This window comes from Muscardinus avellanarius (genome assembly GCF_963383645.1).
Source record: "Muscardinus avellanarius genome assembly, chromosome: 1".
Classification (NCBI taxonomy): Eukaryota; Metazoa; Chordata; class Mammalia; order Rodentia; family Gliridae; genus Muscardinus; species Muscardinus avellanarius.
In genome coordinates, this window is record NC_137786.1 from 173,508,575 (window position 1) to 173,521,546 (window position 12,972).

General features: G+C 40.6%; 1 protein-coding gene across 3 annotated transcripts in view; it reads left to right on the forward strand.

The window, feature by feature from the left end:
• Positions 1-12,972, forward strand: part of INTS4 (integrator complex subunit 4) — a gene marked incomplete at both ends in the record, with an annotated part of 90,454 nt that overhangs the window by 19,161 nt on the left and 58,321 nt on the right. For all 3 annotated transcript variants that reach the window (XM_080695252.1, XM_080695254.1, XM_080695253.1), the window contains 5 exons: positions 90-140; positions 2,025-2,113; positions 4,186-4,306; positions 9,144-9,215; positions 11,313-11,487. In XM_080695252.1, the coding sequence (XP_080551378.1) occupies positions 90-140; positions 2,025-2,113; positions 4,186-4,306; positions 9,144-9,215; positions 11,313-11,487 (508 nt within the window). The remainder of the gene's footprint in view (positions 1-89; positions 141-2,024; positions 2,114-4,185; positions 4,307-9,143; positions 9,216-11,312; positions 11,488-12,972) is intronic.

Genomic DNA, 12,972 nt, shown 5'->3' on the forward strand with positions numbered 1-12,972 from the left:
ATAATGTGGGAAAGTATGTAAAATTATGGGGAGCCATTGGGAATATTGATCTCTGTTACAAATATTTAAACTATATCTTTATCATCCAGTTGCAGCTTCATGAAAGAGGACTGAAATTACACCAAACAATTTATAGTCAGGTACTTTTAATGATTTCTGTCTTGGAGGGGAGGGGTTTTGTGAAGCTGGGAGGGGGGCACACTGATTTCCAGAATTTGAAAACATAAGCTGGCTAACAGTGACCACATTAATCGGGATAAATGTGCAGGCATATCTAAAACATCCTTTCGAGGAAGAGAACGTGGGATCCATAATTGAATAGCACTAATTCATGTGAAAAGGGCTTTTAGGAGGCTTGAGGTAGCTCAACATGAATATCAGAATGCATGAAAAACAGTGTGTGTTTAGAAAGGAAAGGGATAGTCTTGCTGATCTCTCTTGGGGAGGGTCATACAAGAAGTCAGTTCTGGGCAACACACTTGACAAACTAGAGAGCTTCTGGAGGAGAGTGACCAGGACCGTGGGATTCTATGAAAAGATGTCACATGAATGTGGTATTTGGTGAAGAGTCGCAGCCTCACCAAAAGGCCTTTGAAAGTGTGATTTCTCTTGGAGAATCATTGAACGAGCATATTGATAGGCAATCTAAACCCATGCTCAGTGATCAGAGTTTGTTTGTTTACCAAGAGTGGTTTTGTCAGTCAGGAGAAGATCTTAATTAGCCAAGCGCCTTGATTGATGTATATACCAAGTTTATTCTTTTTTTTTTTTTTTTTTTTTTAAGTACTGGCCATTGAACCCGGGACATTCTATCTCCAAGCTACACCCACAGCCCTATTTTTTTTTTTTTTTTTTTTTTTTTTTTTTGGTGGTACTGGGGTTCCTGGAAGCCCTTCTACCTCTGGGCTACACTTCCAAACCTATTTTATATTTTATTTGGAAACAGGGTCTCTTAAGCCAGCATAGCTGGCTTCGAACCTGCGCGATCCTCCTGTCTCCGCCTCCCAAGCGCAGGGATTACAAGCGTGTGCCACCACGCCTGGCGTTTTTTGTTTTTTTTTTTAATTTTGAAACAGGGTCTAAGTTGTGTACGGCCTCACTAAGTAGCTGAGGCTGGCCTTGAACCCGATCCTCCTGTCTCAGCCTCCCAAGTATTAGGATTGCAAGCCTGTGCCACCACACTCAGCTAAATTTGTCCTTTTACAAGATGAAGTTCAGTGGGTTTAGAATGCTTATGTTTATGCCACCGTCACCTTTTTTCCTTACCAGAAAACTGTGGGGAGTCAAATAAGTAAAGGAAACTTAGTAAGGAATCAGAGGAAAAATGTTAGCTGGTTCAGATATTTCGTGGTATAAGACTGTCAGTAATCCAACAGCGAGTATCTCAAGGGAGAGTAGAGCAACAGTGGAGGATTTGAGGTGTATGGCGGTAGAATTTTGTTCCATCATTAGTTTGGGTTATGGATGGAATACCCTTGAAGAGAGCTCCAGGTCATAAGTAGTTAAGGTTTGGAGTGCAAGAGAAATTTGAACTGGGGGTGGACATTTGGAACCATCAATACATAGGAGGCATCAGGATATCTGGGAAGAGTGAGTAGTTAAAAACAGAGGCCACTTATGTCCAAACAGAATAAACATAAATGTGTGTTTTGCTTTTACAAGACAGGGCAAAAGAAAACGTAATAAACTAACAAACTCCTTCCCCCTCATCTTTGGTGTTTTAGCCTATAGGAGCAGTCCTCTGGGCTCCCACAGGCTCTGGGAGGTTTGATGCAATTCTAGGAGTTTGTCAGTCTGTGGTTCTGCATTCAGGGATGGGTGCTAGAGTACACAGGCAGAATACAACCAGAGTGGCTGATGGCAGCCGAGAATTTGGTGGACATAGGTGCAGGAAGTTAAGACCACATGTAAGCATTTTGGTTGTTATTCTTCACCAGTCACCCTCTCTTCATTTTAAGAAGTCTGAACATTACCTGGGTGGGGGGGACCCAGAGCTGATAGACCTTTGGACTCCTCCTTTGCAGGCCTGTAAACTGCTCTCTGATGACTATGAACAAGTGCGCAGTGCTGCAGTCCAGCTCATCTGGGTGGTCAGCCAGCTCTATCCTGAAAGGTTAGTATGGGTGTACGTTGGCTTTTGCTCATTGCTAAGCCATTTTTCTCTCCTGTCAGCTTGCAAAAAGCCACCTGCGGCAAAGCAATGTTGGTGAGATTTCTGAAAGGTGGTGTGATTATGGGGGAAAAGCACGGGCCCTGCAATATGAAGGTGTTTTGGTCTCATTTTTCATCTTTGCCATGAAATTGCTGTATTCGTTAGGAAAGATATTTTACCTTTTTGGTTCTCAGTCAATCTTCTTTTCCTTAATTGAAGAGGTTGGACTGTCTTTTTTCTCAAGTGTCTTAGTTTTTTTTGTTGTTGTTAAAATCATTAATTTGGCTTAGTTTGGGCCAAATGCTAGATAAAGGTACCAGGTGAATTTGAGAATTATGATCCCTATATAGAGTTGTCTTTGTTAAAATGTCTTCACAGCAATTAAATCATGGATCGTCAACAGTGATTCTTTGAGGTAGAGACAATTATTATATAATTGTAGTATATAATTATATAATTGTATTATATTATTATAGAAAAGCTATTTCTGTAGCAAAAAGTTTTTTTCCATTTTTTTTTGTTACTGTCTTAAAAAAATTTGAAAACAAGAATAATTGAGCTCTGTTACAGGTTATTTTTTTTAGCATTTAAACACATGTATACATATAAACAAATTGTAAATTACCTTTTCTTTAGAAGCAGATTTGCAAGTATGTTTCATATTGATTTACCTTAAGATTTACTGTATTTGTAGTAGTTTGATTATAGAAGATAATAAGCTGAAGGGTATAAAATACTCTGAAGAACTGGGCCTGGTGGCGCATGCTTGAAATCCCAGCATTTGAGAGCTTGAGACCGGAGGATCGCGGTTCAAGGACAGCTTCAGCTACTTAGTGAAGCCCTCTGCAACGCAGTGAGACCTTGTTTCAAAATAAAGAATAAAAAATAGGGCCGAGGGTGTAGCTCAGAGGTAGAATTCCCCTGGGTTCCATCCCTAGTACCACAAAACAAAAACAAAAACCCCTCTGATATGTAGTTTTTTGTTTGTTTGGTTTCGTGTGTGTGTGTGTGTGTGTGTGTGTGTGTGTGTGTGTGTGTGTTCGGTCTTGGGGATTGAACCCAGAGGTGTTCTACCACTGAACTATAACCTCATTTACTGGGGTTCCTTCTACCTCCGGGCTACACTCCCAGACCTATTTTATATATATATATATATATATATATATATATATATATTTTTTTTTTTTTTTTTTTTTTTTTTTTAATTTGGAAACAGAGTCTCCTAAGCCAGTGAGCCTGGCTATAAACCTATGTTCAATCCTCCTGTCTCCGCCTCCAAGCACGGGGATTACAAGTGTGCGCCACCACGTCCGGCCCCATTTTTATTTTGAAATAGAGTCTGGCTACACTATTGCATACTGGCCTCAAACCTGTGATCCTCCTATCTTAGCCACCCAAGAATTGGGAATATAGACTGCCACTACCAGGCTGCACAGTTTGTTTCTTTTTTTAAATTTTCTTTTGGTGGTGCTGGGGACTGAACTCGGGTTCTTGTGCGTGCTATCACTGTGCTTCACTCCCAAGTTCTTGTTTTCTTTTCAAAATTTTAAATTTTTATTGGGTTCTGCACTTTATTCATGACACTGAAAATTGCAATACAATGAAAAGCGTTGGTTCATGCTACCAGAACGATTTGTTGACTCTGAAATGTGTTTCATGGTTCTAGGATTGGAACTATTCAATTACCATCTTTTTTTTTTTTTTTTTTTTTTTTTTTTGGTGGTACTGGTGTTCTTGGAAGCCCTTCTACTTCCGGGCTACCTCCAGGATACACTCCCAGACCTATTTTGTTTTATATTTTTTTATTTGGAAACAGGGTCTCTTAAGCCAGCAAGGCTGGCTCTGAACCAGCACGATCCTCCTGTCTCTGCCTCTCAAGAAGGGGTGGGGGGTTTACAGGCATGCGCCACCACGCCTGGCAATTATCATCTTTTATATACCAATTTTCAGTGGCCATTTCTCAATTTATTGAACCTGCAGCCTTAGGCCCACATATTGTCATATATGGTTTCATCCTTTTTCTTTTAATTTAGCATTGTCCCAATCCCTTCTTCTAATGAAGAAATTCGCTTAGTCGATGATGCATTTGGAAAAATTTGTCATATGGTCAGTGATGGCTCCTGGGTGGTTCGTGTTCAAGCAGCAAAGCTGTTGGTATGTTTTACTTTTTTCCTTTCCTTTTTCTTATGATACTGGGGATTGAATCCAGGGTGCTATACCACAGAGCTATATCCTCAGCCCTTTCATTATATTTATTTATTCTTTCATTTACTTATTTATTTACTGTAGTACTAGGGATAGAAACCAGGGGAATTCTACCTCTGAGCTACATCCCCAGTCCTATTTTGTTCATTTATTTTGAAGCAGGATTTCACTAAGTGCTGATAGCCTCACTTAAGTTGCTGAGACTGGCCATGAATCTGTGATACTCCTGTTTCCACCTCCCAAGTCTATCTAGCACAAAAACAGCAGTAGTTTTTGTTCTCCTTGTTTTATAGCAATATGATTCATTTCAGATGTAGGTTGTATCCAAGAATTCAAAATAGAGCCAGGTTTGGTGGTGCATGTTTGTAATCCCAGTACTTGGAAGGTTGAGACAGGAGGATTGCAGGTTCAAGACCAACCTCAGCAACTTAGGCCCTCCACAATTTAGTGAAACCCTGTTTCAAAATTAAAAAGAATAAGCCGGGCGTGGTGGCTCACGCTTGTAATCCCAGCATTCGGGAGGCTGAGACAGGAGGATCACGGTTCGCGGACAGCCTCAGATACTTAGTGAGGCCCTTCGCAACTCAGTGAGACCCTGTTTCAAAAAAAAAAATGGGCAGGGGTTGTAGGTCAGAGGTCAAATGCCTCTGGGTTCCAGCCCCAGACCCGCAAAAAAAAAAAAAAAAAAAAAAGAATAAAATAGGACTGAAGTATAGCTCAGACTCAGAGGTAGACTGACACTATGTTCCAAATACCAAAAAAAAAAAAAAAAATATATGAAAGAGATTGGCTTTTTTTTTTTTTTTTTTTAATAACTGCCCTAAAGAAATAGAGAAACTTGAGTTCAATATAAGGAGTTTGATGGTACTTTTTATTTATTTATTTTTGGTGGTACTGGGGGTGGAACCCAGGGGATTTTTACCTCCAGGCCATACTCCCAGACCTATTTTATATTTTATTTGGAAACAGGGTTTCACTAAGTTGCTAAGAGCCTCACTAAGTAGCTGAGGCTGGCTTCGAACCTGTGCGATCCTCCTGTCTCAGCCTCTCAAGCACGGGGATTACGAGCGTGCGCCACCACACCCGGCTGATGGTACTATTTAGAGTACAATCACTATATTGTGAAATTAAGCCTGGTATTGACATTCTAACTAGGTTATAGTCTTATTTTCTGTACTGGGGATTGAACCCAGTTGCTTTCTACTGTACCTAGCTCTTTTTTATTTTGAAACAGAGTCTCACCATGTTGCTGAAGGTCTTACCAAGTTGCTGACTCTGGCTTCAAACCCATGATCCTCTAGTCTCAGCCTCCCAAGTACTGATATTACAGATATGTACCACTGTACCAGGCTGGGATGTGGTCTTTTGTTTAGTGATTTTTCTTTGGACATTGAATTATTTTTATTTAGTAAAGGTTAATCCATATTTAAAAACTCCAGAAGTCTTTGACCTTATAAGTTACAACATTTTTGAGACTGTTGGTTTTAGGCATTCGACCTCCAGACCACACCCTCTGCCCTATTTTTTATTCTTTATTTTGAAACCGGGTCTCACTGAGTTGCAGAGGGCCTCACTAAGTAGCTGAGGCTGTCCATGAACTGCAGTCCTCTGGTCTCAGCCTCCCGAATGCTGGGATTACAAGCGTGCGCCCCCACCCCCAGCTTTCTTATTACTGTGTGTGTGTGTGTGTGTGTGTGTGTGTGTGTGTGACTAATGATCAAATTTAGAGGCATTCTACCTCCAAGTTACAATCCTCAGCCCAATTTTATTTTTATTTTGAAACGGTGTTGCTAGGTTGACGAGAGTTGCACTATTTGCTGAAGCTGTCCTCGACCTTATGACCATTTTTCTTGCCTCCTAAGTACTGGGATTACATGCATGTGCCACCATGCCCAGTTTGTGGTGTTGGGAATTGAACCCAGAGGCATTCTCTGAGCTATTACCCCCATGCTATTTTATTTTGAAGTAGGATTTCACTGAGGTTGCTGAGGGCCTTGCTAAGTTATCAAGGCTGTCTGTGAACCTGTGATCCTTCTGTCTCAGCCTCCTACGTATTGGGACGATAGGCCTGTGCTTAACAATTTTGACTGTTGGAAGCTTCCCCAACCCTTTTCTTTTCTTTTTGTCTCTTTTCTTTTTTCTTTTCTTTACTTGAGTCAGAGTATTACTAAATTTTCCAGGCTGGTCTTGACCTTGCAACCTTCCTCAGCCTCCTGAGTAGCTAGGATTACAGGCCTGTGCCACCACACCCAGTTTATAGCCTCTTAAACTGGTCTCTTTGCTTTTATTTTGATTCCTTCTTGTCCATTAGCCATGATATGCTATAAGACAGACTTTGTTAGTTATCAATCTGACTGTTCTCCCTTATTTTGTTTCTTTTTTTCTTTAGGTGCTAGGGATTAAACCCAAGGCCTCAAGCTCATTACCACTAAGCTATGAGTCTCTCCCTGATTTGAAACAAGCAAGTTACCTAATAGCTAAGCCTCAGCCTTTTACCTCAAATGGGAATAATAGGGGTATATTCTTTATTGAGAGTATAAATTTTAAAATATAAGTAAAATTTTTTTGCATATAGTTGAGTTCACTAATTTTTTTTTTTTTTATGGTACTGGGACTCCTGGAAACCCTTCTACCTCTGGGCTACACTCCCAGACCTATTTTTTATATTTTTATTTGGAAACAGGGTCTCAAGCCATCGCAGCTGACTTCCAACCTGTGCGATCCTCCTGTCTCCGCCTCACAAGCGCGGGGTTTACAAGCGTGCACCACCACACCCGGCATCACTAAATTTTTAATAGAGATTATCCAGTTATTTTTCATGAGGTAAACTTCTTACTCCTAGCAGTCAAGGGTTTTTATACTATATCTATCTGTCCTGAGTCATTTTTGACACTTTTTTTGTGTGTGTGGTAGTAGGGATGGAACCCTGGGGCATTCTACCTATGAGCTACACCCCAAGCCTTATTTTTTATTCTTTATTTGGCAACAAAGTCTCATTGAGTTGCAAAGGACCTCACTAAGTAGCTGAGGCTGGCTGTGAATCAGGATCCTCCTGTCTCAGTCTCCCGAATGCTGGAATTACAATCCTGTGCTACCATGCCCAGCTTTTGGCACTCTTAAAGACTACACTGCATTCATAGAACCACTTAACGCTTCCGTCATGGCATTCTCTCTTACTTCATGCGTTTGTCCTGTGATTGCCAATTCCCAAGCATACCTCTTCCTGTATCCACCCATTACGTATGGTCTCAGTTCCCTTAGCATCCTTGATAAATACAGCATTTCATACCACAATGCTGCTGTACTTTTACTTCTCCCTTTCCCTCACTGAATGTAAGATCATTGACTACAGAGTGGATATCTTTTTATTTTTACATTCCTGTTTCTGATAACTATAGGTATACAATTGAAAGGTTGCTAAATAAATATTTGTTTTATTGAATGAGTGAGTGAGTGAACAAATGAATGGAAAGAATGGAATTAAAAGAAGTAAAAAGATGGCAGGCAGCAGTAGTTAAGGCAAAGAATTATGGAGCCTGAGCCAGATGTGGTGGCACGCACCTTTAATCCCAGTATTCGAGACATTGACAAGAAGGAGGACTGCAGGCTCGTGGCCAGTCTCAGCAACCTAGTGAGGCCCTACACAATTTCATGAGACCTTGTTTTAAAATAAAAAATAAAATAGGCTGGGATTTAGCTCAGAGGTAGAATGCCCCTGTGTTCAATCCCCAGTACCATCAAAACAAAACAAATTAAAAAATTATAATTATGATTCTAGAGCCTGAGTTTATATTCTAGCCCTGCATTTATTTCCTTTATGACCTTGAATATGTTACTTAGCTATTTTTGTGCATGTGTGCTTTCTGCTCTCCATATATAAAATAGATCCAATAATAGTATTTACTTCACAGGGTTTTTAAGAGAGTTAAATCAGTTAAGATAGGTACAGCCAAGCATGGTGGTACATACCTTTAATCCCAGTAGTTGGGAGACTGAGACAGGAAGATTTTAGATTTGAGACCAGCCTTGGCAACTTAGTGAGACTCCCATTTCAAATATAAATAAGCCAGGCGTGGTGGCACACACTTGTAATCCCTGCGCTTGGGAGGTGGAGACAGGAGGATCGCTCAGGTTCACAGCCGGCCTCGCTGGTTTAAGAGACCCTGCTTCCAAATAAAAATATAAAGTAGGTCTGGGAGTGTAGCCTGGAGGTAGAAGGGTTTCCAGGAACCCTAGTACCACAATAAACAAACAAACAAACAAACAAACCGGGTGTGGTGACACACACTTGTAATCCTAGTACTTGGGAGTCTGAGACAGGAGGATCTGGGTTCTCAGCCAGTCTCAGCTACTTAGTGAGGCCCTCCGCAACTTAGACCCCATTTCAAAAAGAAAGAATAAAAAATTGGGCTGGGGGTATAGCTCAGAGGTAGAATGCCCCTGGGTTCAATCCCTATCACCACAATAAATAAATAAATAAACAAACAAACAAAAAATAAAATAAGGCTGGGGTATAGCTCAAAAATAGAATGCGACTAGGTTGAGTCCCCGGTACAAAGAAACCCACAAACATATGTAGAAAGATCTTTGACTAGTGCATGCACATAGTAAGCTCTGTTTAGGTATTAGCAACAGCAGTTGGTGCTCTTGCATTTCTAATGATTCAGAATCCATAGTCATCTCTACTGTCTTTATATTATATTTATGTTGGTTATAAACTTTGAATACTAATGTGATGTTAAAATCATACAGTTATTTACCATGCTCTGGATTCTTTCTTTCACAGGGCTCTATGGAGCAAGTCAGTTCCCATTTCTTGGAGCAAACTCTTGACAAGAAATTGATGTCAGATCTGAGGGTAACTTAAATTCTTTGTTGTTTAAACTGAGTACCTTGAAACATCAGTATAACAATATGCTGAGTTGTATTGATTTAATTTAGCAGCCATTCGTGTGTTAAATTAATCCAGGGTTACTAGATTAAATATTTTTTGTGTGTGGGCGAGGGGTCTGGGGATGGAACCCAGGGACATTCAACCTCCGAGCTACACCCCCTGCCCTATTTTTTTATTCTTTACTTTGAAACCAGATCTCACTGAGTTGCAGAGGGCCTCACTAAGTAGCTGAGGCTGTCCGCGAACTGCGATCCTCCGGTTTCAGCCTCCTGAATGCTGGGATTACAAGCGTGTGCCACCACACCCAGTTTAATTTTTATTAAATTAAAATTAAATTAATTAATTAGCTAATTAATTAATTAATTTTCTGGTCCTGGGGATGAAACCCAGGGGACTTCTACCTCCAGGCTACACTCCCAGACCTATTTTATATTTTATTTGGAAACAGGGTCTCTTAAGCCAGGGAGGCTGGCTTCGAATCTGCACGATCCTCCTGTCACTGCCTCCCAAGCACGGGGATTACATGCGTGCGCCACACGCTCGGCAATATGCAGATAATTTTGTAGTCTGCTTTTTATATTTACCACTGTATCATGTACTACTTCCCCATATTATCAGCTTCTTACTTAGCATTTTTACCAATTGCATAATAAGTTAAACTGGGTGTGTTGGTACGAGGCTATAATCCTACTACTTGGGAGGCTGAGACAAGAGGATCACACATTTTCTACTAGCCTCAGTAACTTTTTTTTTTTTTTTTTTTTGGTGGTGGTACTGGGGTTCCTGGAAGCCCTTCTACCTCCGGGCTACACTCCCAGACCTATTTTTACATTTTCATTTTTGGAAACAGGGTCTCCTAAAGCCAGCGCGCGTGGCTGGCTTCAAACCTGCGCGATCCTCCTGTCTCCGCCTCCCAAGCGCGGGGATTACAAGCATGCGCCACCACGCCTGGCGTTAGCCTCAGTAACTTAATAAGACCCTGTTTCCAAATAAAAAGGAAAATAAGCTGGGCATGGTGCTTATACTTGTAATCCCAGCATTTGGGAGGCTGAGACTGGAGGATTGTGTGGGTTCGAAGCCAGCCTAAGCTACTTATTGAGGCCCTCTGTAACTCAGTGAGACCCTGTTTCAAAATAAAGAATAAAAAAACAGGGCTGGAGGTGTTGCTCAGAGGTAGATGCCCCTGGGTTCCATCCCTGGTAATGCAAATAGATAGATAGATAGATAGATAGATAGATAGATAGATAGGAAATAGGTCTGGAGAGGTATATCCAGGTGGTAGAAGGTCCCTGAGTTCTATCTCCACTAACACACACACACTCACACACACATGTTAATTAGATTTGCCATTACTCTTTGACTATTTTCCATAATGTCTGTGTTAGACATTTATAGTCTCCTGATTTTTCTGCCCTTGTATCTCATAAAAAGTATTATCTAGTTGAGCATGGTGGCACACACTTATAATCTCAGTACTTTGGAGGCTGAGACAAGAGGATCACAGGTTTCAGACCAGGCTCAACAACTTAGTGAGACTCTCAGCAACCTAACAAGACTCTTTTTCAAAACAAAAATAAAAAGGTCTAGGGACGTGGCGAGGAGGTCGAATGTCCCCATATACATATAAGAGTGTTATCTTCATGCATATTTGTTTTTTCTGTTTTTGAACTATTCCATAAGTTTTTCAGAATGACTATGTTTCATGAAACATTGCTATATTTTCTTTTTCTCTCTCTCTCTTTTTTTTTTTTTTTTTTTGGTACTAGGGATTAAACCTAGTTTGCATTCCACCTCTGAGATATATCCCCAGCCCTTTTTATTTTTATTTTGAAACATGGTCTCACTAAGTTGTTGAGGTTGTCTTCTAACTTGGTGATCCTCCTGTCTCTGTCTCCCTAGTACTAGAGTTAAAAGCATGCACTACTTCACCTGGCTTTTAATAATTTTTTAAAAAATACAACTTTTGGAGAACAGTTTTACATCCTCCCCGTTTTCTCAAGGTGCTCCTTCATGTTCCCTCAAGAGCCTCCTGCAAATGGTAATTGCCGTTGTCTTCTACAGAGAAAACGTACTGCACACGAGCGTGCCAAGGAACTTTACAGTTCAGGGGAGTTTTCCAGTGGCAGGAAATGGGGAGACGATGCTCCCAAGGAAGAAGTGGATACAGGGGCTGTGAACCTGATTGAGTCGGGAGCTTGTGGCGCCTTTGTTCATGGCTTGGAAGACGAGATGTACGGTAAGTGTAACTGCGTAGTGTCATCGAACCCATCTGCTGCTGGCTGCTCCTCGTCAGGCGTTGCAGAGGGTGATAAACGCACATGGCCTCATTGAGTCCTCACAGTCAGTCTCTGAAACAGCTGTTATGATTCTTATCAGCAGAAGAGGCTGACGCATAGGATTATGGTACCGTCATTAAGATTGTGGGGTTTTGGTTTAGTTAATGCAGATTCTAACTTTAGTGTTGCCATAAAATGAAAATAAAATAATAATAAGTGTCTTTCTAAGTTGTGAGAATTAAATGAGGTTATATTCATAAAGTACTAGGCATAATAAATTACCTATTTCTAGTAAGTACTTCATCGTAAAAATTGATTAATAACAATAATAACTTATTTACCCAGCTGGTAAGTGACGGAGAATATTTAAACCTAGGTATATCTGACTAGGAAGCCTTTAGTATGCCCAGTAAAGACTTTTTTGGCACTGGAGATTGAACCCAGGAGTGCTCTGCCATGAAACTGCATCCTCAGTGCTTTTTTTTTTTTTTTTTTTATGAGAAGATCTGGCTAAATTGTACCCGTTGGCTTCAAATTTGAAATCCTCCTGCCTCAGCCTGCAGAGTAAATAGAATTACAGGCATGTACCACCATGCTTGGCAATGGGAAAAGAACCAGTAAAGATGGAGAGCGATCAGCAGAAAAACCTTCTTCATGTTTCTTATGCTTAGTTTGTTGAGCTTCCTGAATCAGGGTTTTCTTTTTTTTTTTTTCTTTTTGGTGGTACTGGGGTTCCTGGAAACCCTTCTACCTCCGGGCTATACTCCCAGACCTAGTTTATATTTTATTTGGAAACAGGGTCTCTTAAGCCAGCAAGGCTGGCTTCGAACCTGCGTGATTGTCCTGTCTCTGCCTCCTAAATGCGGGAATTACAAGCGTGCGCCACCACGCCCGGCAGGTTTTATTTTTTATCACATTTGTAAATAAGTTATTATTTCTATATGTATTTTTCTGGTCCCGTGGCTTTTGGGGACTCCAGTTATATATGCACTAAGGTCCTGAACCTTTACTTTTCTTTTTTTTTTTTTCTTTTTTTTTTTTTGTGGTACTAGGAATGGAACCCAGGGACATTCTACCTCTGAGCGACATCCCCAACCCTATTTTTTATTCTTTATTTTGAAACAGAGTCTCACTGAGTTGCAAAGGGCCTCACTAAGTAGCTGAGGCTGTCCATGAACCATGAACCTCCTGTCTCAGCCTCATGAATGCTTAAATTACAAGCATGTGCCACCACACCTGGCCAGTCCAGAACCTTTTCTGAAGCTCACTGATACTCCTTTCTCTATTCTTTCTTAGTTTTTGGGGTTTTTTTTCTCCTTCTCTCTGTCTTTCTTTGTGTTTTATTTTGGTTAGTATCTATTGATTCATCTTTGAGTTCACTAATCTTTTCTTTTGTAATCTGATGTTAATCGCTTTCTGTGTATTTTTCATCCTTAGGTATAGTT